General features: G+C 38.1%; 1 protein-coding gene across 1 annotated transcript; it reads right to left on the reverse strand.

Annotated features, from left to right (window-relative positions):
- Positions 1–2,556: 2,556 nt before the first annotated feature.
- LOC146480194 (uncharacterized) lies at positions 2,557–27,631 on the reverse strand. The gene is made up of 12 exons (XM_085109935.1): positions 27,543–27,631; positions 26,609–26,768; positions 24,815–25,005; positions 22,863–22,973; positions 22,058–22,205; positions 20,641–20,734; positions 20,327–20,379; positions 19,350–19,619; positions 18,883–18,957; positions 17,627–17,737; positions 7,252–7,776; positions 2,557–4,998 (listed from the first exon to the last, which is right to left on the reverse strand). Exons 2-12 carry the CDS (start codon positions 26,652–26,654, stop codon positions 4,658–4,660), a joined length of 1,965 nt encoding a protein of 654 aa, XP_084966061.1. The 5' UTR covers positions 26,655–26,768; positions 27,543–27,631; the 3' UTR covers positions 2,557–4,657.
- Between the last annotated feature and the right edge of the window lie 31 nt (positions 27,632–27,662).

A 27,662-nucleotide genomic window follows, 5' to 3' on the forward strand; every position in this document is an offset into this window, starting at 1 on the left:
GCTAGTCGTTTCTGGCACAGTTCTTTTCAAGACGACCTTCTGAATTCAGTTCCACTGTCAGGTTTAGCTTTCAGCGACGGGGATATAATCCTTACCAAAAACGATTTTAAGCATAATAATTATTGTTCAACAACCAGTGGAACTGCGCATTGAATTTGTACAACCAATAACAAGAGAGTAATTTTCACTGAAACTACTTAGAAAGACTAAATCAGCCCCTTGTAGTGGAGTCTGGAGAAGTAACTGTTGTTGCCGGAACGGGTCAAGATGGAATCTCTGATGGCAGTTTGATGAAAGCAAGTTTAACACAACCGACTTTAATCTGCAGAGAAGGAAACTCACTATTTGTGATTGACTAGTATGGAGCCTCTGAACCCTTCCACTATCTGTCAGTTTTCTCAAAACATTCTAGCTTTATTCTCGGAACGTGATGTTTATTCCCTTGCTGATTGGTTGGTTTCGCTTGAGGTCGTTGCATGCATTTGTTCTCACCTGCGTTAGGAAAGCTAGGCCATTCTCAGATTTTCCAGGGCAACCAAGTGGCCCACATGGCACTATGTCTTCACAAACGCTCTCTGAAGTGCAGACTGATAACGGCTCTTAGCGCCGATTTGCAAGACCTGTTGAGCGAAATAAACCCTGCATTTCTTACTTAAGTACACCTTCACAGTCTACTAATATTAATCTTGGAAAATCTCTTCGCCGAGATGAGAGGGAGATCCATGGCCATAGCTATAGATACTTTAAATGATATTTATGTAGTGCTCTTTTCTAAGGTAATTATCATATCGTGTAAAATATAAGTTGCTTCAAAAAATTAACTTTTACGATGCAATCTTGAAGTGTGACAATTTAGATGAAAGCTTATGCATCTTCCCTTCTCCCTTGTTGTCCTTTAATTATGTTAAGGTAAAGAGTCAACAGGAAAATGGAATGATATTTCGAGATATTCCTTGCGTTGCGATGAACGCTGTGCAGTATATTCTTGACGTTCTGTTTATTATACTGTACATGATTTCAGTATGAGAATGAATGCTACTGTGCTTTACTTTATTAAGATTTTTTTTGAAGCCTTGAAGCGTTTGAAGCCAACAGCCTAATGGTCGGCATTTACTTGCATGGAGTTCTCATTGTTTGATTGTGTTGTTTATGTTTATTATGATTAGTTGGAATGATCACTTCGGTTAAAGGATTAAAACTAACTCAAATGAAAACCGCTCATTAAGCTAGTAATTCCTTTACTAAAGCAAGATTTTAGCCTATTTTGCATAGTTGTAATTGTGAAAAAAATGAAGGTGGAACAATTTTAGCTTTTTGGCTTATTCATTTGTATTATATTAAAATAAAAACTGTAAAACTGACACAGAATCTGTCGAGAACAATGTAAGACCGGCGGTACGGTAGCCGAACATTGAAAATTGAACAAATCCCATGTGAAGTCCTAGATTATTTAAAATTGACACTAAACCAAGTACCTTTCAGTAGTCCTGTAACTTTACATGTAGGTTATACCATCAAAGAGTTTAGGACGTCATAAAATCCAAAATGTCTCTGCGCGGGAAATTTCACCGAAGAATGGGCAATGATCATCTCCACATTTTAAAGTACGTAAGCCCTGGAAATTAGACACTGTTCCCGAGAATCTAAAGTCAATTGGTTGTAAGAGTGGTGGTTCTCTCTATCGTTGGGCGAATGTTTTCTTTTCATTCATCACCCACTACCGCTCTAGAGACAAGGGCAAATTAATACAGTTTTTCCCTTGAAAGAATACTTCTTTTAATCACGTGCACTGAAGAACTTTCCCTAGAGTGCATTGGGCTTCGTGGAGAACTTAATTATACCGTTACTAGCATTCTCTGACTCTTGTAACTTGGGGGTTTTTTTCGGGTTAAGTCTTTGCAGCGAAATAAAATAGATCTAAGCTTCTCTTCTTAAAACAAATTTCGTTCTTTCTTCCTAATTTCGGATCCAATTGTTTATAAAGCAAGCCACTGAAATGATCGTGGTTTTCAATGTGTCTTTTCACTTTTTAATTCTGGACTTGCGCAAAACTTAAATTTAGGAAATGTCTCCATCATTGTTTAAAACTTTTTAACAAGCTTCATCATCTTGTAGGTTACTTTGGAAACTGTAGCACGACTAAGCCAATCACAATTTAGATACAACCTCAGCCAATAGAAATAACGAAACGATGCCTCCATCTTTTACAATTGTTATTTTAACAGTCTTGAAAATCTAGTTTAAATTGCTTCGCACAAATATTTAACAATAAAAAGGCGATAACATACGGCCCTTCGATGTAATCCTGAAATCATTGAGAGAATGAAACGGTGAACAAAAATAAAGATAATTAACTCTAACGGTGAACATTTTAACTATCACTGTCTATTTGTTCGCATTTAAGTGGATAAATGACACTTTTTTGGTATCTATACTATGTACTTAAAAATGATATCAGGATGACATGAAACACGTCGTAAATTTTCGCATATTTGTATTGTTAAATATCGTTCAAGTCAAAGAAAGTAAGCAACATTTTTTACTGCAATAAAACGCTATTTTTCATAAGTTTCATTCCTTCTTCAACATGCCACTTACTTATAATTACAGATGCATTGCCTGAGTTCGTTTACTGGGCTCATTCCTGAAGAGAAAAGACACGTTGTGGAGTAAAATGGCTAAGGGCAAAAGGCCCAAAGCCGCCTTTAATTGAATACCAAGACTTCGATGTCTGTAATCTTTACAATCAATATCAGCCCAGTAAAGGTGAGAGCACAAAAAATGCAAAAAGCAAGCGTGACAGAAAAACCTGCCCCAAGAGGTCGCAATAGGGGGAGGTGGCGGGTAAAATGGAAACCGTCTTCACTTTTCACTCGATGAGAGTCTGAAGCGAATGCCCAGCAATCGATAATTGCCTAGAAGTCACACAATAGAACCCCTTTAGGGGGCATGACAGGGGGCATGACTAAAATGCATTTTCCATTACCCTACATCATTGCCCGGATGTTGTCATGCAAACTTGCTACCAGCGTTACAAAAAAGGAGGAGTAAACATCATCGATTAAAATGAGTAAAGAAGGCATAAAAATTATATTTTTGGGCAAATATTCCATTTATAGAGCGCCAACCTCCACTAATTATCCGTGACGCTTTACAATCATTAACATAACAAGTATTAAAATTAAACACTACTTAAAATTAAAATGTATCTCCTGACAATAAAATTTTACTTTTACCTTTAAAGAATTAAAACCCTCATGAAAGAGACGATTCTGTACTTAAATGAAGCCACTAATGATTATTCCCTTACATTAATTTGTAGCTAATTAGTATGCACATAAACTTGGCCAACCAGCAATCGAACTGAACTTCGTGACACAAGTAGAGGCCCATTGAAGCCAGGGCGTCACGTGACCTACTCTCCACCATTTTATGAGAAACAACTTTAAGAGATGTAAAATGAAAATATTTCAGATTTATGAAAGGCGAAGAGTTTGAAGCACGTTAAGGATTGAGCTTTTATTGGTTTCTGTATGTTCAAAATTTCTAGAATTTGAATAAAAAAAAGTTGCTGGCAAGTTAGAGCAAATTTTTCTTTTTCAAATTTCTTCAACGTTAACATTCAAACCACCATGGCAACCAATCTTAAACATAAATTATAGCCAATAATTATTTTAAACAACGAACCTTCGGGCACGTGGTCCCAGCAACACAGAGTTTTTGTGTTGTTGACTTAGAAGAAGACCCTAACAAAGTAGTGGCCTACTATTGCTAATGATTTTAAAAACTATGTAATTAAATTCTTAATATCAAATTGGACCAAACGTCAGTAAAAGCTGCTAGATAAGATGGTTTTTACTTGGCCAATTTCAATTTCGCTCTGAGGTTGAGGGGAATGAAGCAAGGGAAAAAGATTATTCATCTTTTGCTTCGGAGCCAAGTACCAATTTTAATTAAGCCCGAACACTAAAAACCGCTAAGCCAGTTCAAAACTAAAATATTCCTCCTATGACCATCCTAACAAATGCAATTAGCACATGAATATAAACCAAAACTCGTTTTACCTGCTGAACAGGTCTTCACTTGATTTTTTTTCCTACTAATTGATCGGCGAAATAGCGCAAGTTGTTTTTAGTTAAAAGCCAAAAAACAACAGTAAAGTAAGCTAGAAAATAAAACTAATTCGTAACATAAATTTATTTCGTGATCAAAAGATGAAGAAAATGCAGCTGTGATTACGCTTCAAGTGTCATGATAACCTTCGTTTGTCAAATTCTTTTCCTACGGGAAATTCGCTCTCTCAGACACGGTTCCTCATTTAGCCAGTTTTCTTATATCCGTTGGCGCTCTTCATCTGTCACACGAATAACTTTCAACATTTATTAAAAAAACGTACTCCATTGCTTTTATTGCCTAAGATGGATTACTATCACGCAGTTGTTCAATTAGCGGATATTCAAAAGCACTCTTGTCAATTACAAACCGATTACTTTCTAATTGTTATACCTTTTCGCCGTTGATTATAATATTGTTTCAATTTTTGGGGTAACTCATTACAAGAAACAACTACAGAAACGCTTTATATTATATTCTGTAACATCTTTACAAACAGGGGCGTTTGGGAGCTCTTAAATTCGACTAACTGAGCATGCGCCATCTAGATCAATGTCATTATCACCTGACCATGTCCAGCTGTGTTATAGCAACATTCGTTCTGCTGGTTTTTTCCTGCATTGTAAGATCCTCCCCCTCCGCCACAGGAGTCCCCTTCATCATCTCCACTGCTTCCTCCAGAGAAGCCTCCGCCTCCTCCTCCACCACCACCCACTCCGTAAGCACCACCTCCTCCTCCAAACCCTCCTACAGCATTGTAGTGCAAGGCTCTTCCACCGACTCCTCCCTGAAGAAATCCTTTGCCGCCTTCTCCGCCGTTACCCATGGAACCACCGAACTGCGTTGAACTTCTTCCACTGGAGTAAAAACCACCACCACCACCACCTAAAAGGAAGGATGAATTAATTTATTTCTAAAAAAATGAAATGTGTCTTAAGAGTCTTACTTAAGTAATTACTTTGGGAGGCAATTTCTAAAACCAAAACCAATGGTAAATCGTGCACACGTTTTCCCGCTCTTGACGCCATTTAAGTACATTAATTGAGCATTAATTTGAATTCTTATTGGTTCATTGTGCGGTTTGAATTTGTTGTGATTGGCCGGTCAGAGTGATTACTTTGCTTTGATTTCGCAGAAACAGCCGCGTCTCTGTAACTTACTGACAAGGTGAATTTTTGTCCACGAAAAACATCATCTGAGAACACAAAAGCAAATATTCAAGCTTAAACGTAAAGAAAGCGCTAATTTTTGGTGGATGATGCCAGTAACACAATATCCCCCACTAGCAAGTGGTTCCTGGAATCATACTTAAGGTTACTGATAGAGAAGAAAGGTCGAATTTTTCTCAAAACAACTTTTTGGGTAATTGTTGAAACAAGCAAGGGATGCAGGGTTTAATGAAAACGGTAGTTCGAAATCTTGGAAAGAACGCGAGCTACCTAAAGAAAAAAAGTTTTGTAGGAATAGCGGTGAACGAGTGAGGGTGTCATAATCCAATTTATACAGGGCTGTGTTGACGTTTTACGCGGCAAAGTTAAAGCCTGGTACACACGTACAACCGATTTCCATTTGCTTGCGCTTGTGCTTGTGCTTGCGTCAGTTGCGTCGTACGTGTAAACCGGGACGACGCAAGCATAAGCACAAGCGCAAGGAAAGGAAACTGAAAAACAGTGACAAGTTGTCAGCGTACATTCTAGTCCGCCATGTTAGAATCGAATCTTGCGCCAAAGGGCAGTCTGGTCGCGGGACTGTACCACATTTTTATGCTTCTGCGCTCGTGTTTGTCACCTACTGCTTATGCTTATCGTACGTGAAAACATCCTTGTGCCTATGCTTGTGCTTATGCTTATGCTTGCGTCGTACGTGTAAACCGGGCCTTACCCACTATCTTGAATTACCGACAAATTTGCATATTTTGTTTACATCGTGTTCACGACGTTTTGTTCTAAATTTTACAGTGAGACAGCGTTCCGTTTTGGATTTGAAGAGAGCGAAGCAAGGAAAGTCGCCTTGGGTGAAAATTAAGAGAAAACCGGGACTAAAGAAGGCGAACAAGGTCAAAGTCTACTCGTTTAACGACAACAAAAAAACACTTCAGCTGGCAGTAGAAGTTGCGTGTTAACGCTTTTTACAGAGAATTCTGGGTGCAGAGGCTTTTTCTTAAACGGTTTCCTCTTCCGGTAGAAGTAAAAATAATTGACAGGTAACTTTTAATTAGCCGAATTTCACATAGAAAATTGGTGAGCGGACGAAAATTGGCCTCAGTTATACAAATCTGTGGCAGAGTTAGAGATTTTATTGAATCAAGCCGATTTTATCCCACGCTCTACAAACAGAAATAGGACTCATGAATGTTTGGTTTTATCAACCGAGAGTTAATAAGGTGATTTGGCCACCATAAAGAGATTCGAGTGCTGGCTTTTCTAGCGTTACCCGTTCGTCAGAGCGAATCCGACGAAAGCCTAACGCTGGAAACGTCAGCACTCGAATCTCTTTGTGGTGGCCAAATCACCTTATTAACTCGGTTGATTAAACCAAACATTTCTTTCTACTTTCCCACCGTGACGTAGCACCACAGTTCCTCTAGAAACTAATCCTCTTATCTATTTAAAAATGAACTCCGCTGACTATTTGTAATGAATAAATTGGCCCATTTGACTGAACCTACTGATCGGGCCCATTAATCGGTACGCGCGGATTGGCCTTTACTGTCTTTACGATGACCGGGGCAAAAACGTTTTTTTTTTTTCGAGTTTCGACAGGAATGTAGCCAATTAGGAGAACTGAGTTTTGTTTGAGACAGAGGCTTCCTTTGCAGGGTATAAAATCACATATTACAAAAACGTTTTCAGTTATAAAGTCTGCATTTAACTCTTATTTAAATGGACCAGGTTATATGATGGTATTCAATTAAACTAAAAATGCATTTTTATCGCGGATAACTACACCGTCAGTGTAAAATAAATTGTAGCTAAACAATTTATATCAACGATTTGAATTTACCTAGTCACAAAGGAAGCACGGTTTCCCAAAAATAAACAAGAAAATATGGTCTGAAAAACTAGTTATAGAAAGCCAATCAAATACAAAATCTGACTACACAGAAATTAAGTGGACTGCAATACAATACAGTCTTACCTGAGTTACCACTGTCAGCGGTTTTAGCACCGTGTCCACTGCTCCCACCCGACCATGACATGTACCCAGCTCTCCCTGATGTTGAGGTAGAGGCATCGCACTCTGTATGTCTTGAATAAGCATTTTGAATGCCTCCTCCTCCTCCAGCTATTATCATTGGAGTGTTGCTTGCTCTCACTACAAAGGTTCCTCCGCCGCCCCCAGAACTGTAGCTGTATCTGTTAATTCCACCTTCTTGACCAACAAGAATCTGAATTGTTTCGCCTTTTGATAAGCGAAAGGTGCCTATCATTCTAGCACCTCTTCCTCGATACTGACGGCTATTAGTGTATATATCATATCCACCTGAAGCTCCTACTGCTTCGATTTTGTAGTTACCTGTGTACGGAACAGTCCATCGTTGTATACCGCTGACCAAAGTAACTTGACCGTCGTGATCCTTGCCACTGTAGTGACTGCCGAGTGATGTTGGACCCAGTCTCCCACTCGCACCGAGGTTTGTAAAGACAGCCTTGAATGCTGGTACTTAAAACATAATAACAGCTTTAACAAAGGAAAAACAATGCCTATGCTGTCAATGCTGCTATTGCTGTAAGCTGCATGTCAAACAAAACAACCACTATTGGTAGCTGGAGGGCTCTACAAAGTTCACGCTCCGTAGTAATTTGAAAAAAAGAGGACAAAATAATTGTTCACAGTACTCTAAAGGAAACTGAATAAAATATTAAAACATTAAAAAAAGTAATAGGTTTTCGAAAAAGTGAGTTATCCTTGTTTTCCTTTGATGATGATGATGATGATGATGATGATGATGATGATGATGATGATGATGATGATGATGATGATGATGATGATGATGGTACCAAAACACCAACTGTACTGTCATTTTTTAACCTCGTCTAGGGTGCGTTCGATTGCCCCTATTCCGGAATAAGAATACCTACAACGATAAGAAGAAATACCTCCAAGAGGTTTTTGGAGTTACTGGAGTACAAAATGACTCTTAAATCATCGTGGATCATCGAACGTTTGCAGAAATTCCTTTCCAGACTTATTCAAAAAGAGAATTCTAGCAGTTATTCCGCTTATTCTTATCCTGGAATACAATCAATCGAACGCAACCTAATAATTCATGAAGAGAAAAGAAAGGACATAACTATCGTGAAAGAGGTTTGGAAATGTAATCTAAATTATCATAACTTTGATGAGTTTTTTCTTTGATTTCTACAAGAATGATTAATGAGTTTACAAGCTATAACAAACACTCGAAGGAGTGTTTGTTCCGATTTCCAAGCAGCTCGAAGTCCGTTTAAAAAATAACTCGGCTGCGCCTCGTGTTTTCAACTTACTTCTAAAGGTTTGAAAATCGGATGAAACACTCTTTTCGCATTTAATATATAATACAACATTTCTTTTTTAAGCAAATGTGTTTGTACTTTGCTAAAGCCATAAGAAGAACTGAATATATTAAATCGCCAAGTTGACTTCGTGGACTAATACAAGGAAAAGCGTTGTTTCCACAAAATTAATGTGCAAATTTAGTATGAACAAAGTTTCTCAGTCTTATATAAGCGTTGTGGTTTAAAGTGCCTATGAAATAAAAAAATAAAATATGCTTGAACGAATAATGGCGTGTTCGTCTCTGAAATATCCTCTCCTATTCCAGCGATATTCAAGTTTTTGTAGCGCGCGTATAGATTGTTCGCAAACCGATTCGCCTCGATCATCTTTAAAACTAAATAAACAGAGAAAAGTAAACATGTTATTCACCGACTTAGGTCGGAGACCACGCCGACAGTTTTCCCTATACGGACCTCCCGGTCGGTGAATAACCCGGTGGGGTACTCCCATATATGGGCCATGAGGGGACGCAGATGAAGTCTACTGTAAGTACGACTTCACGCAGAGATTTAATCTTTGTGGTTCCTTGAGGCGTCTATAATCTCATTCAATATGTCATAGAATGAACGGCTCGTGTTATTCTCACTTCTTTCTTTGCGATCTGGACAGTGTTTTTGAATATCGTAACTCGATATTGAAAATTACCGCATTACTCCTCATATAAGAAGATGGCGAGGATAAATTCGAATAAAATTAAGTTTGTGGCATGCCGGTGCTTATGTACGTACCGTCTAATGAGAGGTACCGTGCAATTGTTGATCATGCCCATCAAAAAATATATGTATACCTTTAATTATATAAAAGGGACGCGTCGGCAAAATACCAAGATCGTATGACGCTTTGTTTGGCCACTTACTTTGTTTTGCCATGAATCAACAAGATCGATTTTCGCGAATTTCGCTGCAATTGCATGGTAAATAAAATATTAGCCTGAATTTCGTCAGATGCATCCTGTGCACAAAGCTCGGAAACTAATCGCCATCCTTTAGACCGGGCCTTTAGATCTACTAGTTGTACATTCACTTCCGGAACAAAACATTCCCAGCTAATGTTTCTATTGCCTCTATTCGAATTTGGATAATAAGCATCACTGTGTGGTTACGCAGGCACATATAAAAGCATCTTGAAATGCGATCGCGGAATTATATTACGGTACTGTTTAGCAGGAAAGAGAAGAAAGCGCGCCCTTCCGAAATTGTGATCGATCATGCCACGAATGTCGCGTGGAAGTTCATTAGAGGAAAAAAAAGAAAGATGCGTAAAGCAAGGAAGAAAAGGAAGCGATTGCTAAGGACCGCTATTGAAAGGGAGGCCAGACAGATGTGAAGACAAAAACTGAGAGACGTTTTCTTCTGCTAAGAAATTGGCGCGTGTTATGCGAAATGGTAAGCATTGAAACAAAGGAAATACAAGGGACAGAACCAAGGTAAGGTTCGCTTAGCCAAGAATACGTAAGTTATCACAGAAGAGCATTTGTTTAGACAACCACAATTTTGAATATTCAAGCTTAACATAAACACGACTAACATGATCTTGCATTGTACATCATTCGGATTATTGTTCCGGGGGTAGGCGTCATAACATTCATAGTGTAGGGTAGCGGCCCTCAAAATTTCACTCCTGAACTTAGGATGAAATGGAACAATCCATACTCACTTTCAGAACAGGGGGCACGACAAATTCACTTTTTGCTCTAAATGTCCAAACTGTTAATCTGTTTCCCACCAGACCAAAACCATTATGAGGGGACTATATAAAACACTTTTATCAGTAAGGTCAGTATTTTACAAACAAGCAATAAAAGACCCGAAACTATACAGCTGGTGAAGTAATGAAGGAAGTGACTATGAAGCAAACTCGTAAAAATAACTAAAGGAAAAAGAAAAATGCACAGCCAGTGTCATGGTCATGTCGGTGTCATGGACTCGTGTAACATAAAATAAATAATGCTAATACAGTAACTCAGCGCTTTATAATTTCTATCCATCAGAACGGCGGGTGGCACACCTCATACGCTCTGATGTAACATAAAAACGCTAATACAACAACTCAGCCTTTAATTTTTTATCCATCGGAACGGCAGGTGACACACCTCATACGGTCTGATGCAGCATAAAAAATGCTAATACAGCAACTCAGCCTTTCATTTTGTATCCATCTGAACGGCGGGCGGCACGCCTTATACAGTCTGATACAACATAAAAATACGTTAACACAGCAATTCAGCCTTTATTTTTTATCCATCAGAACGGCGGGTGACACGCCTTATACAGTCTGGTGTAACATAAAAAATGCTAGCACAGCAACTCAGCCTTTAATTTTTTTATCCATCAGAACGGTTGGCAGCACGCCTTATACGGTCTGGTGTTACATAAAAAAACGCTAACGCAGCAACTCGGCCCTTAATTTTTCCGATTCATCAGAACGGCGGGTGGCACACCTCACACGGTCTGATGTAACATTAAAAAACGGTAATGCGGCTACTTAATATGTTTATCCATCAGAATGGTTGGAATCTACCTTAAATGTATGATGTGACAATGCAGTCAACAGTGCAACCAGCCATCGGTCAATTTTTATCGATCAGAACGGTGAATAACCTCCCTTACATATATGCTCTAAAATAACATGAAATAAATTTTTTCCTCAAGAATAAAGGTTGTCCCCCTTGACTCGTAGTGCGCGTTCATCTCGCGTTTTGCGCCCACCCGTGAAACACACACAAAAAATAACGCTTGTTCTGCGAGACCAATCTGGTGTTTCTTCTATGGAAAAGTGCGTGTGCATTTTGCTTTCGTCTAGAAGTTGACTTGTTTTTTTGTTTTTTTTTCGGTACAAATGTTTGACTTAATTTTCGGGTTCTTTTAGCCTCTTCGAAAAATTGCGAAACAATTAGTGTATCTGGTATCGCAGACTATCGGGGAAATGAGACAATTCGTCACAACAGGACCGCTTGCCAAATGCCACGGGATCTGATATTTTTGTCCACATAAGACTCCTCCACCCGGCTCAACTTTTTTCTTACAAATATGATAATACTTAAGCCAATAAAGTGCTACCGTTTACTATGGTAGTGCCATGAATATACAAATTCTGAAAGATTCACCATAATTAATGCATTTGTTGTTGTACTGTGTTGACAATAACACTCGTGCGATCGCTTTTTTTCAGGATTTCACTCTCAAGCTCACGTTGTCTTTTTTATGTTTCTTCTAACTGTGTCTCAAGGTGATTTAATATGGCGCTTGACTTATGTCTGCCCTAAGAATACACTCCGAGAAAATATTGCATTTTATTTCAGAAAACGCATAATTTGCTCGATGATTAAATTTAGATCATATTCTTTCGGCATACATTAAAACAGATTATGACAACTTTGTGGTCTCAAAACGGAATAATCTAGATCCTCGTGCGTCCTCAATAAACGTATGTTAGAAATGCTTGTAAATTCTGCTCCACGTTACTAACAGTAGCGGTCGCTTGTGTCCTGTTATGTGCGTAATTGTGTCATAATCGAAACCGTATATTTACACTGTCAAATTCTTCAGCCGCGGAATACAATTTTGTTTACTGTCTTTGTCACAACTGTTTTTAGACGAGTCAATAACAACTTGATGACATGTATAAGTCGACCCATGAGTCCGTACATTTCTGGTCTACTTTCGCTCACACTTGGTACACCCCTAGTCGCTCTCTCACATCATTTGCGGGATAACTTGCTTTATCGGCATTCCCGTCCTGTCCCGCTGTAGTTACAGCATTCCTTGCCCTTGCTCTTTCTCACTCACGTCTTTTTTCTTTCATTCTTTTTGCTGCTTAATTCTCTCTGCGCGCGTGTTTGGACGTGATCTAATGACCCCGCTTTTGTTCACGATTATCGACGTAGGCGGAGTCCGCCATCGTTAAAGAGCGTCGGGAAAGACTCGACCGAACACACTGTATTTCATTTTAAAGAAAGTGTTTAGTATCGTAACTTCAATTTAATTTGTCTCATATTCCATCGACCCCTTCTGGTCTATTTTTGATTCAATGACATCGTCCATGACATTCAAACAGATTATGATGCCTTTCCTGGCCACAAGGCGAAGAACCCTAGTGAGAGTATGTAAGGAATGCTGGGAAAATTTCCTAGCATTTCTCTGCGGTACTTACAGTAGAAGCCCTGTGCGTCCCGTCATGTTAATAATTCATGAAGAGAAAACAAAAAAAGTCACTCCCGTGAGGAAGGTTTTTGGAAAAAGAATCTTAATTATTATAAAATTTTTCGTAAACTTTTGCTTTGTATTTCTCCAAGAATTATTAATTGATTAAGAAGTTATAAAAAAAAACTCGAATGAGTTTTTCATCCAATTTCCGAACACTTCGACGTTGGCTTAAATTATTTGGATGTGCCTTGTCTTTTCAAACCACTTCTCCGTGTTTAAAAGGTCGGGTAAAATACTCGTCTTCGTGTTTTATATAATATTAAGTGTAAAGCAATAATCAAATAAGAAATTCATCAACGAGTATCATAATAATAGTATCATAGGTTCGACGGTGAAAAAATATTACCTAATATTTGATCAAGCTAGGTATGAGTAGTATGGTAGGGGCCATTTACAACTCTTTTTTTCAGGGGGAATCTTTTTAATTTAAGGGGAATAAATTAACGCTGATGACGTCATAGGCTTTTGTCTTGATCTTATGAGTAGAATGCGGTGGATTCTCATTAACGTGACATTTATTTTAATAAGATGATGTCATGTTCTATTTTAGGCTTACCAACAGGTTATGAACCGGGTTGACAGGTTTATCAACGATGTCATGTTCTATTTTTATTTTATGGCAGTCATGGTTAATATCACCGATTTTGTAGATTAGGCCTTTCTCAATCTTTGCTTTGAATCCAGTTTTACTGTAGCCGCCTAGTTGCAAGAAATATAAATATGCGCTACCGATGAAATAGATTCAATGGTGAAAACAGTTTTCTGCATGCCCGACTGTAATCTTTTAAAAATGAAAAATCTTCACTCCGAAGTCTTTACGAAAGGGTCCATTGGGGTAGATTGTTGTTATTTTTCAGCTTGAGGAAGAGCTGGGATTGACCGAACCGTAATGGGAGCGAATAATTTACTTTCTCGTCCCCACTCTTACTTGGATTCAACTTTGAGTATAACGTGTACAGGTAAGAGTTTTAACGCAATGTTTTGGTGTAATAATTTTGGCGGCCTACTTTTATAAAAAATAAAAAACATATTTATGCAGGATGACCATTTCAGTTATAAAAACTGTTATCAACATGGGTCCTGGGTTAAAAGCAATTGTGTTTATGCAATAGTTTTGGCACGCTACATTATATGTCCATTTTTATAATCTTTGCTTACCACGAATCCTTATACAATGAAAAGAAAATCGATCAAAATTGCTTTTCCAAGCTACTCTCAAGAATCCAGAATGATAATTTCCACTTGAAGTCAAGAATTCTTGGATTCAACTTTGAGTATAATTGTATGCCGGTAAGAGTTTTGGAGCAATGTTTTGGTGCAACAATTGTGAAGGCTAACTTTTGGTGACATAGTTTTGGCCCGCTGCATCATGTGTCCATTTTTATCATCTTTGCTTACTACAAATCCTTATACAATGAAAGGAAATTGCTTTTTCAAAGCCACTCTCAAGAATGCAGAATGATAAATTTCAATTTGTAATCAAAGAATTGTTAACAAAACAGCAGTTATAATGAATCACTCTTTGTTGCCATTAACTTTTGTAACGCTTGGTGGCTCCTGAACAAGCCGTTTGGGTTTCTTTGGAGTTCTATTGCCAAATTGTTAAGTGGCTTGTGTCAAAAGAACACTCTCGTCGCTGTCTCTGTGATATAAATCACCATTTGCCGATCTCAGCGTTGCTAATTGAAGTAACAGTGCTAAATTCCTGGGTTGCTGATGAATACTAATGCAATTAGCATCGGTTTATGGTATGAAGGATCAATTAGAAAGAACTAAATCTTTTAAACTGCGAGCTTCCTCGGCCACAAGGGCCAACAGGGTCGCAAGGGCAGAATTTGAGTTGTAGTCAAGAGACACAACGTGGTTTGCGCGTGGAGATAGCCGACGTGTGCTAATTCAGTTTAACAATGATGTCATGTTTTATTTTTATCTTATGGCAGTCATGGTCGGTATACCCGGTTTGACAGGTTTGCGCGTGCTCCATTTCACGTGGTGGTTTTGGGTGGCGTTGTTGATGGTGGTGGTGGTGGTGGAGGAGGAGGAAAAACACAAATGAGGGAGGTGAGGGGAGGGGAAAATAGAAAAAAAAAGTGCAGACGGAGGAGAAGGGAAAATTGTTCTTTACTCTCCTTAACTTCTTCAACACAGCAAACCTAAAGCAAGCGGCCATCTCACAAAAACCCGAAATAGTAAGCTCCGCTCTGCTGTTCGCAGGCAAACATGGCGATTCAGACATTGACCTGAGAGGTACTTTCATTCATTCAAAATCTAGGGTATGTTAATACTTTTTGTATTCGCTAATCAAAGGGAATAAAGTTATTTTCAGGTCTGTTATTAAAAAGAAATGTGTTTTGTTTAATAGCATTTTGTATGCAAATTTAGGCTTGAATGCTTGCATTATTAGTGGCTAACAGGCTGTTAAAAGAGAGAGAATCCAAGAGTTTTGGTCTCCGATTTGAAAGCTAAAAGCGCGCTGACCCTTGAAAACGTAACAAAAGGTGGACCCACGGTCATAAACATCAAACATAATCCACTTTATTATTATATAGAAATTGTGAAATATCTTTGTGTTTATTTTGTGCGCGACATTATTAACATGCACAATTTAGCAGCAAGGAATCAGTGAACCGGAATATTCTTGTTCGGAGCACTGTAATAAACAAAGACGACGAAACACTGTCTTGTTGGTTCACAAAACTGTTTAATCTCCAACAAAGCTCAACCTGGGTAACAGTGCGTGAAACGGAACACGCGTAACCTTTCAAACCAGTTATAAAACCCACCCTGCCATAAGATAAAGATAGAACATGATATTATTGATAAACTGTATAGCACGCGCGGGCTATCTCCATGCGCGAACCACGTTCTGTGTCTCACACGCGCTCCAAGGGATAAACGATACAAATCAAATTGTGGCCCTCATGGCCCTGTTTGCCCTTGTGGCCCGAGAAAGTTCTTGTTCAGAAAGTTCTTGTTTTAAACGGTTTAGTTCTTCCTCATCGATCCTTCATACCGTAGCCAACGCTAATTGCATTCGTATATTCATCATACGATGTTGGCGATCAAGGCAGTGACCCAGGAATTCAGCACTGTTACTTCAATTAGCTCCGCTGAGATCGGCAAATGGTGATTTATATCACAGGGACAGCGACGAGAGTGTGCTTCGGACAAAAGCCACTACACAATTGCAAACTCATTTCCGTAAGTTAAATTACGTTCGGGGACACTTTGGTGTGTGAACATAAAACAATCAAGCCACTGTAAAGTAAATGTGTGGTAAAATATCTTATTGGGGGAAGAAAAATTGCGAAATACTAATAGACACTTTTTCAGATTGGCCCTAATTTAACATGTGCAATACAGTGATTGGTAATTTTGGTCCTTGGTGGTTTGTAGAATAAGGTAGAATAAGGTTATAGAATAATAATTAATAATTACTTATAGAAAAATAATTAGTTTTGTTATTAATCATTTCATTCCTGACATGGCCTTCAAAGAAGAAACCCAACTGTGGGTGTAAAGAGCACTGTTGGAGGTCGTGAGGAATTTGTGGATTCCACCCCACTTCCCGCTGTTCCGGTAAGGCAAATTCGTGTAGCTTTGAAAAAGTAATTTCCTTTCATTGTATAAGGATTTGCAGTAACCAGAGATGATAAAAATAGACACATAATTTAGTGCGCCTAAAACTATCACACCAAAACATTGCGTCAAAACTCTTACCTGTACAAATTATACTCAAAGTTGAATCCGAGTAAGAGTGGGAACCAGAAAATGAAAATAATCACTCCCATTTCGCTTCGGTCAATCCTCTAATCTAAATAAATGTACTTTCGTAAACACTTCGGAGTGAAGATTTTTCAACTTGAAAAGATTAGATGCGGGCCGGCAGCAAACTGTTTTCACCATTGAATCTATTTCACTGGTTAGAATATTTATATTTCTTGCAACTAGGCAGTAGCAGTAAAACTGGATTGGAAAAAAGATTGAGAAAGTGCTAAACTATGAAATCATGAACCCAAAATAACTTCAAAATTAACTTTAAAAAAATTAACTTTAAAATAGGTGATACCGTCCATGACTGGCATAAGATAAAAATAGAACACGACATCGTTGATAATTCTGTTAAGGACAGTGCCTACTAATACAGATGTATTTTTGCACGGTTTATGACTATGCGGGATAAGACGTTCGTAGTTATTGGGCTATTGGAATCCAAAAATAAAATTGGGGGAAACCATGCATTTTTTAGAGATAATTAAGCAACAATTATCCTAAAAAGCCGTAAAATACAAAGCAATGTATGGCTTTTTTTTTAATTGAAGCTTTACAATCTCTGAAAAATGCATGGTTACCCCAAATTTTCATTTTGGTTACCAAGAGCACTTGCTGGGTTCTAATTTCTCCGCTTAGTTTTTAAACCGTGCCAAAATATTCCTTTATTAGTAAGCACCACCCAGAGGAAACCTGAATATTTCCAGATGCGCAGAATGTATACGCAGTAGCAAAAGTAGGCACCGTCCTTAAACCGGTTAATAACCTGTTGGTAAGCCAAAAATAGAACATGACATCATTCTATTATTATAAATACCACGTCAATGAGAATCCAACGCATTTTATCCATGAGATGAAGACAAAAGCCTATGACGTCATATGAATTAATTTATTCTTCCTTAAATTAAGTCCCCCTTAAAAAAAGGAGCGGAAACGGTCCCTTCCATACTAGTAGAGACGGCTAGGCGTGTTTTACTGGCTTTAAATGTGATACTGACCGTCGCAATGCCGCCCATGAAATCGTTTGACACAGCTGCAGTCATATCCGGTAATATGGTCAACGCACGTTCCTCCGTTTAAACATGGGCTGCTGGAACACTCATCTATGTCTAAAAATTGTACAAAAATAAAAACACCATAGAAATTCTTCCCTGACGTATCAGCTAATAATGATTGAACGCAAACTAAAGAAGATAGTCAAGAGGGAGAGTCTAGGGGCACTAGGACACTTTACCCACACCACTCTCAGCCCTCTTTGCTAGTTTGTAGTTCGTCTAGATTTGGCGTAGTTGGAGTATTATACAGAAAGGTGTCTCAACAAAGTCGGCATTTGTGGGAATAGTTCATGCCGTGATCAATGGCTGAGTATTTATAAGCACCATTAAGGCGCTGTTACACTGGGCAATTTTTCTTGCAACTTGTCTCGCAATTTTGTTGCGACAAATTGCACGAATCGTTGCCTAGTGTAACATGCCCTGAAACGACGCATGTCTCCTAATTTATTTTTGTTGTTGTCGCAATCGTTGCAAGAAGATGAAATCGGTTCTACTTCGTGCAACGGTAACTACAACAAAAACGTTGCGAGGCATGTTCATTTCAGGGCTTGTTACACTATGCAACGATCCATGCAATTTTTGTCACAACGGCGCAACGAAATTGCGGGACAATTGTAAGAAATATTGCCTAGTGTAACAGCGCCTTTATGTAATGGGCTGTGTAAGACTCTAATTGTGATTGGTGTAAGGGACTTTGGGATTAAGGTACAGATGCACGAATTGTTGGCCAATCATAACCTTTTCCATCCTTGTCTTTGCACATGTGCGCGTTTCTTGACATAATAAAAGCCAAATATTTCCCTTCAGTTTTCACGCAAATAATCACAAAAACAAAAAGACTCCTTTTAGTCGTGGGTGTGTACTCTGAAAACGCGTATCGGATATCAAAACATGGCAAGAACATCAGTCACGCTACTTTCCTACAGCTCGCTACTTATTTCTTTGTTTTACCACATTTTGGCGTCACTCGTGCGTTATTATCAGAGTACACACGCACGGCCAAATGCAATCTGTTTGTTGAATAACGCTCGTGTATATGCTTGAAACAATTTATTCTACCATCTTACGTACTGTAACTATAATTCAAATTTTGAAAAAAAAAATTTCCTGCAATTATTTTTAGCGTAATTCAATTGTCCCAAACGCTTAGTTTTTATTTTATTAATATTTTGGTTTTAAGTGTTCAAAGTTTTATTTACCGTGATTTCGCCATGTGCCAACCAAAAGCCATTTGTTGCCAGATGAAGGATAAATGTGAAGACCCAGGGATGATCCTATGAAGAAAAAAAAACACCATAGCAATCCTTTTGAGAGATAACCTAGGGTATCCTCCAGTAAATCATGGAGATATTTTCATGCTTTTATAGGTAAGTGGTAAAGATGAATACCGTCTTAATAATTCTTCTTTCCACAAACAAACCAGTGAAAATCACAGGGTTAGACTGACGTAGCTGAATACTGTGCGTTAATTAAAAGGGTACATTGTAAACATTAACCCCCAGGACATTTTCCCACGACTTTTGTCCTTTTACACAGAGTTATCAGCCACCACTTCTGTGCAAAATTACATTTTTCAAATATCGGTCTTTGAAATTCCCTTCTCGACCTTTAATCTTATTTCCAGATTTAAAAGGCCAGGAGAGAGACTGCAATATCCGTGGCTTACCTCCCCAAATATTTCCTTCGTTGTCAGTATCGTTGATTTTTGGAGCTGGTTTCCTGGTAAAGCGAGTTTCAGGTATAAAAGGAACTTCCTGGACAAATTTAATTCCAGGCGTCTGTCTGATTTTTGCCCACGTCGTTGGATGTATCACGTGCCAATTAAGTCCATAAATATCTGTGCTTTCCATGTACTGCCTGCCACTTTTGCTTACACCGTAAAGACGCTTTCTCTGAGAATCGAATGCCAGAATTGTAAACAAACGAGGATCAAGACCTAGAAAAAACAACGTTTCTTGTTAAAACAGTGGTACAAGCAGATGTTACACATTTATTTACATTACATTACATTACATTTATTAAACCGAGAAGCCTAAACTAACGAAAAGGAAAAATACGGGCCATTTGTAAAGATAGTGTCTGCCGAAGCTTAATCCGCATAGAGAGACGGACAGAAAAATGTAACCTGTGCTTAAAACGCAATTAATGAGAGTCATATGTTGCGTTTCATTTTGTATATATAATAAGAATATAAGATATGAACATCTACCGTGAGGGTCATAATTTTCGTTAGCAATCGTCAAGATATGTCTTGAAGGTGAAACACTTCCGAGCTCGGAAACTTAAGACGACTAATTATAAATTTTATTTTATTTTGAATAGTTAGAAGATGTTGGGGAGTGGTGGCATTAAATTGAAAAAGGCGAAAATGGAAATTTGAAGAAACCTTGTAGCAGTGTCTGGAATTGTTCTTAGACGTTGAATCTTCTTTCGCAGTCAGCGAACGTGAAACGAAAAAAACTATTATAAATTGAAACCAGAGGTTAAATTTTTTTATAGTTTCCAAATGGGAAATATCAAGTAAGTGTATGACATTTTTGTCGTCTTTGACTATAACCAGCTGACAATCAAGTTTTTTAGGATCCTTATCCTCTGAATCCTATTTTGAAAACTGTTTAGTCGGTCTCTTACTAAAATTCCTACCTGTGCTGGACACACCATGATTAACTAACCGAAAACACGTGCTTCTTGGAATCCTGATGAGATAAACATTCGAGCCATTACACCTTCACTTTATTAGCAACTGTTACATTATTACAAAAGAAGAGAATGATCTATGCACATTAAATGATTTAGATTTTCTAAAAAAAAAGCTGACGTTGTGAGTTTAATGAACAATGTAACAATCTTAGGCGTGAATTATCTTCTTGAAGCGGCTTTCTAAGTGAAGAAACATTTTGGTTTTTGTTCAATTGGTTGGAAAGGACCTATGAAAACGTTTTCCTAAGTCTCCTTACCCCTCCTCTTCATATTCGCCAAAGCACAGAAAAACAATTGTTTGGCTGCTGTCATTTACACACAAAAACCCGCGCTTCACGACTGTCACACTTTCTGAAAAAATAAAATAGGAATGAACTGAGGTTTAGAAGAAATCTCAGCTCTCTCTTGTTTACTTTATTCTTCGATGACTGGCATTAAATGCAATACACTCAAAGTCAATCTTTTACACTGATTTGATAAAATACTGGTGGCTGGTTTTGACGGCAATAGAAACATCTAGTGCCTTCAGGATCACGGATGTAGACCATGTTATTCATGTCGAATAGGAGAATCTTTGCTGAGGTCATTGTTTACAGTTTGTCCCATTAGCATGTATCAAACTATATACCACAAACAAATGGACACCACGGAATCAGCGGAGAGCATGTCAGACTTGCTAAACAAGGCGAATATCAGTACGATTTGTTAAATATTCTTAATTTAATAATTAGCTTTCTAAAATTCTGAAATTTACAAGGAATGTATGTCTGAATGGCAAGAGTTGCCAACCCGTCATACATACTTTGTACAATCTTGATACTTTGAATTTTCTGTTCTTGAATAAGCAATGGAACATATCATTCTCAAAAATTCGGAGAGCACTAAGTTTCCTAACTATTTTTAATTGATAGAGTGCATTTACTTGTAGCGAATTTTGTCATTTATGCTAAATTAATGCTAATAAGGCTAAGATATATGTAGTCCATATAAGAATTTGTTAAACATCTAAGCATTAAAGATCTTGAAGGGGCCAAAAACCATTGCTCCAACGCGTTTCTTAAACTTCTTTAATGTCAAATATCCGATGCGGTAAACGTTACGAAAAACGATGCGAAAGCAATATTCGATACGGTTGCTAGAGAAATAAACAAGGAAAATACAAGTTACTACAGCAAAAGGACGAACCAAAACACAAGAATATAAAAAAAATAAAACTAAGCAGAAATGGCGAGGCAATTAAATAATACTGACAAACGTTATATGGCCTTTAAAACGGACAAACGAAGCGATGTAGGAAAAAACGCAAAACCTAAAAAAGTATCCTCCAAAGCACAAACGAGAATGAATAAAAAGGAAAGACGCGAATTTATACTAATGAACTAAGGAACAATACACAAAGTTATCCAAAAAAAAACTAACAGAATAATAATGAAAACGACATGCAAGCGTGACACACAAAAAAATGTTCCAAAACAAAAGAGTTCATTCATGAAGAATGCCGCCGCAACAGATCTGTCTATAACAACCAGCCCGCTACAGAGGCCAGGGTTTTCTTATTCCAACGGCCAATCTTTTCCTCAAATGATTTTGTTAAAATCTTTCCATAAGGGCAACCTCAATGCCACAGCCAGCAAATTCTGTTCACACGTAGTATGGATGTTACACAACAATTACCTGTTTCTTCGACGGGTTTCCCATAAAGCTCTACTCGCATACATCTCTCGCCTTGAGTACCGCTGAGGTCAAAGGTCACTCTTGAGGCTTTTTGAGGAACGACAAGGGTGTGTGTAATTACGTGGCCAACTGGGTTTCCTTGGAAACGCTACAAAAAAAGCCAATAACAACAATAATTAACATTTGTGTTGAATTTTGACGTTGCTGTTGCACGTTGCCATACCCCGGATACGTCTCCTCTAAAGTCCCTCGACTTCGTATTGATCGCCAATATTCTTTTCTGCTGTGTCCGACAATTTTCCATGGAATTATTCCTCATAGTTACCACGTTCGCTGCCCAAGTTACTTTCATAACAGTATTCTCTGATCACGCAGGATATGCGCTTAGTGCACCATGGAACGATTCATTTGTTCATCATCGTTTCTTTTAATTAGCGTTGTTGTTTCTGGGAGAGTGGCCAGGTTTGTTGTGAGAGCTGGAGCTAGAACAAAACTGTTACCTTAGTGATTCAAGTTTTTTTCATTGTCAAACTCAACCAATTTTAAAACTAATGAACAGCCTCCTTGTATAATTCTAAAAAAAATCGCTAACGGAAGGATTTTTTGACTGTACAAAGTAAAACGACCTTGACTGGTAGAAGTAAAGGGCGACTGCACATTTCTCCCATCTAGTTAGCAATCCTATGAGAAAAATGGTCAGTAGACAAGCTAGGCGTGTAGCTCAGAATTTAGAGAGCCCTATTGTTGAGCAGCAGACAAGCTGTAGTAATATCCCAAATGTTATTTTTTTGTCTTTTCAATATACCTTCCTCTTTCCATTCTCTTCATAGTTAACCCCATCAAATGCAAGGTAGACGAATTCAGGAGGCATCTCGCATTCTTTGCCAGGCTGGCACATTTTCCCCTGGATTGAAACCTATTGAAGTAAAAAAAAGCCTTTATGTAATTACACTTGACAGTAAATGGCAACATTCTGATTTTAAGCAAAATTCAGAGCATATAGCCTGCGAAAAACATCTTACAGCTAACAGAGAGCTAGGTTTTAATAGATTTAAAAAAACGTGTAGATAGAAACGATACAAATATTAAACCTTACGGAAATACAAGTGTTACTATAAACTAAATTCGATTTTGAGACGGCAATACGACTTTATATTGACGGCTAGTTGGGAGAAAATATATTCCGTATTGGGCGGAGTCGCGAAGCGACGGAGCCCAATACGGAATATATTTTCTCCCAACGCCGTCAATATAAAGTCGTATTGCCGTCTCAAAAGCGAATTTAGTTTTTTATCGCGATACTGACATTTTGTTGGAGAGAGTAAACGGATAAAGTCCAAATCGTGCGCTGATTGAAAGATAAATTCTTACTTCAGTTAAACTGTAGCCATGGTAATATCCGTGCGCGAAATTTTTTCTCGGGGCGGGTTATTTAAATTTTTGGCTTTAATTTCTACGTCAAAACAAAGAAAATGCAAAAATTTACAGTCCATAAAGCACCCACCATTGATGAAGTAGGTTTGAACATTTTACCAGCAAATGTTATCGAAAATTTGTTACCGCTGAGACAAAAACAACAACATGAAAACAGTGATGAATAAACCTCACAACCAGAAGCAAGAATAAAGAAGCAACCATACTAGTTCCCAAAAACGAAAGCAGAGCATTGGTTTCCTAGCTTAGATGCCGTGGAGATTTAGAAATTTGAAAGAAACTTAGCGGCGAAGAATACTGTAAAAATTACCGAGTCTGCCGTTCGGCGCTACGACAAGAAGATCAAATTGACAAACCTGAGCCATGAAAGAGAACGCAGCAGCGCTCTTGGAGCAATTTTTTCTAGATATAAGAGACATCAGAAAAGAAACAGATCCTTTTGCTTTGAAAATGCCATCATTTATTGGAATTTAAGCTCATTGTTATTTACCGTGGCCGCTTTCACACTCGAGAAAGTCTATTAAGTAAATTTCTCTTCATCGAATTTATAATCACTCTTTTTCGCTTACCTTCAAGAAAAAAGTTGTATCCGCTGTACCATGGTACATGTTCACCACAAAAAAATATTATAAGTGGTCCTTGAACAGTGTCAGAAGCTTTGTAAACTCAAATGAAAAGAAATAAACAACACCATCCAACGTCGCATGTTCATTCACAGAAGTAAAATTTTGATCCGTGCGCGCCAAACCCATTTAAGTGCCGTGCTGTCGTGCTTACATGACAGTTTTTGAGCCAATCAGAAACCGTCATTTTGAGACGGCAATACGACTTTATATTGACGTCTCAGTGCAATGGGAAGATCCCCCAGGATCCCGATAAAGGTCCCAATTTCAGTAAAATACGCCGAAACATACTAACACTCAACCGCTTAAAATAATTTTTTTTTATTTAAAACATATTTTATTCGAAGTTTGCCCTGAGAGAAAAAAGAACTCATCAAGAGGGCTCACTTCAAAAGTAAAAATAAATTGAATTTTCTATAAAAGCAATAATGAAACACGTGAAGTAGTAATCGATTTAAGTACTTTGTCCGTTTACCCGTAACTCATTCTTTTGTTTGAATGTGAAGAACTGCTGTTTGGGAATCATTCAAAGACCGGGGTTTATAGTATTTATCGAATACCGTAACATTATCATTGACATAATAGCTAATTGTCTGCAATTTACTTTTCAGTGGTTGAAAACTGTGTCGACTTCACTTTTGCAGGGTACTTAGACGCTGTTCGGAAGACATGTAAAAGATACATATGTTAAATCTTTTACCTTAGTGATTGAATACTCTCTCTGTAGGTCAATCGTCAATTTCCTGATGGAATCCGTCTCATTAACACACCACGCTTTTTCTGGTCCCCCATTAAGACGGGACTGATCCCGTGTCCCGCCTGTTGTTTCACTAGAAGCAGTTATCTGAGAATCTTTGATGGCGCCAGACTCCATACCCAGAGGGCGTGGCACTATAAAACGTAAATTAGTGCAATCAACTAAAATAAAACGAATACAAAGAACTAATCTACATTCCATAATATATTTTAGAGGTTCATCGCCCGAAAAACAGAACACATCAAAACTTGTATAATCCATTTTTTAAACATATTCGACATATTGATGCATTCATCCATATGTTAAGAGGACAATGCTATTGTAGCGGACTTGTATCTACCCTTGTTAGGAATCGATTGCAACATCCGACCCCGCCTCCCACGGAGTCTTTGCAATGTGCAGTGTGAGAGATAAAACATGGCGGCTGTTGTGTTTATGAATCTGTTTGAGCTTAAGTGCCTCGAGACCCGATGTGTTGGCAGCCATTGCTGCCAACGGGGGAAATGGCAGAAAAACCGTTAGGGTCAGATTTAGAGAGCCTCGGCCCGTTTCTCGTACGAACGGAGAAAACACACTCGTCGAGGTACTACAAATTAAGCCAGTTGAGTCTGTAAATCCATTTCAAAGTGACAACGTTGGCTGTTTAGGCCTCGTGAAAACACCAGCGCTGACAGCAGCATAGAAAACCACGTCGTCAGCCATTACACCCACAGCTAAGTGAAAAGTCAGAAAACCGGTCTTACTTTCGAGAAAAAGAGCACCAAAGCGTTACGGGGATTGGGTATAACCTTTTAATTAGCCTGTAAATTGAACAGTTTACTGCATTCTCAAACATTTCTATTTTAAGCAGCATTTGTCACAATTATAATACCATGTACTTTTTGGGGTGTCCTTACTTGGAGGGCAGTGTAATTTTAAAGGAGGGAGGGGGGTCTTTGCAATGTGTTGTGCACGTAATAAAACATGGCGGCTTCTTGTGCCGTTTATGAATCTGTGTGGGGTTGAGTACTTGTGACTTGAGATATGGATTCTACATATTATCTATTTGCAATTTCACTCTCTCTGAATAACCAAAAACATATTCTTATCAATTAAAACATTAGAACAATAGTCTCGTTTGGTTATCAAGTATCCTTCTAGTACACAGAAAGCATTATTAACTATTTTTGGCTGCAAATGACTAAAATGCAAATGGATTGCAACTTGAAATCAGATTCTTTGTGTCCATAGATAATAAATTGCTAAAAACTTATTATACTCTGTTCTTGCCGAGAGAAATCACTCAATGTTTTCTTCACAGTGTTCTACGAGCAATGTAATATTAGAAAAAAAAGTTCTTTGTAAAATATTTGAACAGTGTCTGTGACAGTGCACCTTTAACCGTCACTTTCCAAGGTTTGGCTGTGGATGGCTGGGATGGAAATAGATTGCAACCTGAAAAATTGTCCATGTTTTCATGCTCTTCCTGTGTATCTTTGAATGAATCGCTAAAAACCTGGTTATAGTTTGATTTTCCTACGAGAAATCACTTTATATTTCCTCTCGGCGTTCTATAGAGGAAATTTAGTGTTAGAGGAGAAGGATCTTGTTAAATATTTCGACAGTGTTGACCGAAACGCAGAGATATCTCGGTGACAGTGCCCCTTTTATGATGGTCTAAAATTGCTGTTTATTGCTAAGAAGACGGAACAAGGTAAAGTTTTACTTTTGTGCAAACAACATACAGTTACTTCCTACCATTTCTTTTGTCCTGAAGGTAACATCCATAAAACTCGACCGCCATTATTGACACGTTAGTGACCCACGAGCGCGGATTGATTCGTAAAAACTGGCTGACGATTGGTGGCTTGAAAATTACAATTTTTCCAGCAGTAGACTTGTCATTAGCTGGAAATTCCTAATAAAGGAGAAAAAGAAAATTACTTGTATCGATTTAAGATGAGAGCAGCATCAATTTCACACAGGAATTCAACTGAATATTATGAGTTTAGCAATTTATTTTGCGAGGAAAGTTTGATGTCGTCGGGAAAAATGCGAGAGGATATTTGACTCGTTTAGGTAATTAACTTTTTTGGCAAAAGGGGCTTGTAAAGTTGAGTACTCTGTGCTTGTTTCCCATCTTACCACTGTGGCTTACGATGTATGAACGTGTTCAAATTAATGGCTGTTGGCAATAAATATAGAAAAGTGTTTATGAGTCACAAATATCATTTATCCCCGTTTAGTCCTATGCAGCCTGTGGAGACCAGAAACCCATTATCTGGAGTGTACGACTGATGTATATTCATGTCACTGCGTTTTCATAGCCTTAGGTATTGTAACATTGAATTTCCCTCCACTGTAGCCTTTGTAACCAATCAAGACCTAATGTTGACCGATATTTAAACTGCCGAGGGAAATGGCCTTGAAAGCAGATCGGTTATCGCACATTTTCATTTTTATATCATTTTGTCGTTTTTCTGTTGAGTTTTATTAATTTACTTTATTTCTGAAGTTTCTGAGTACACAGCATAAATGCAAAAGAAGAAATGTTGTGGAAGGGAGGAGGAATCTACTGACCATACTTAGAAACATAACAAAGCTTTCACTACACAGTGCAGTTGCCTTACATGAACATTAAGGGTCAGGGTGCTAATTTAAATAGCGATCTACGCTAGACCTTTATAATTACCTTTGCCTTCCCAGTTCTTTTTTCTTTTAAAACCTTCCAGATTATCTCGTCATCGCTAAAGGACACTTGGAACGAACTAACACGACCGTCACGTGATCCCTTGATGGAAAGCTGGAAGAA

This window comes from Pavona decussata, unplaced genomic scaffold, assembly GCF_977016875.1.
Source record: "Pavona decussata unplaced genomic scaffold, jaPavDecu1.1 SCAFFOLD_54, whole genome shotgun sequence".
Classification (NCBI taxonomy): Eukaryota; Metazoa; Cnidaria; class Anthozoa; order Scleractinia; family Agariciidae; genus Pavona; species Pavona decussata.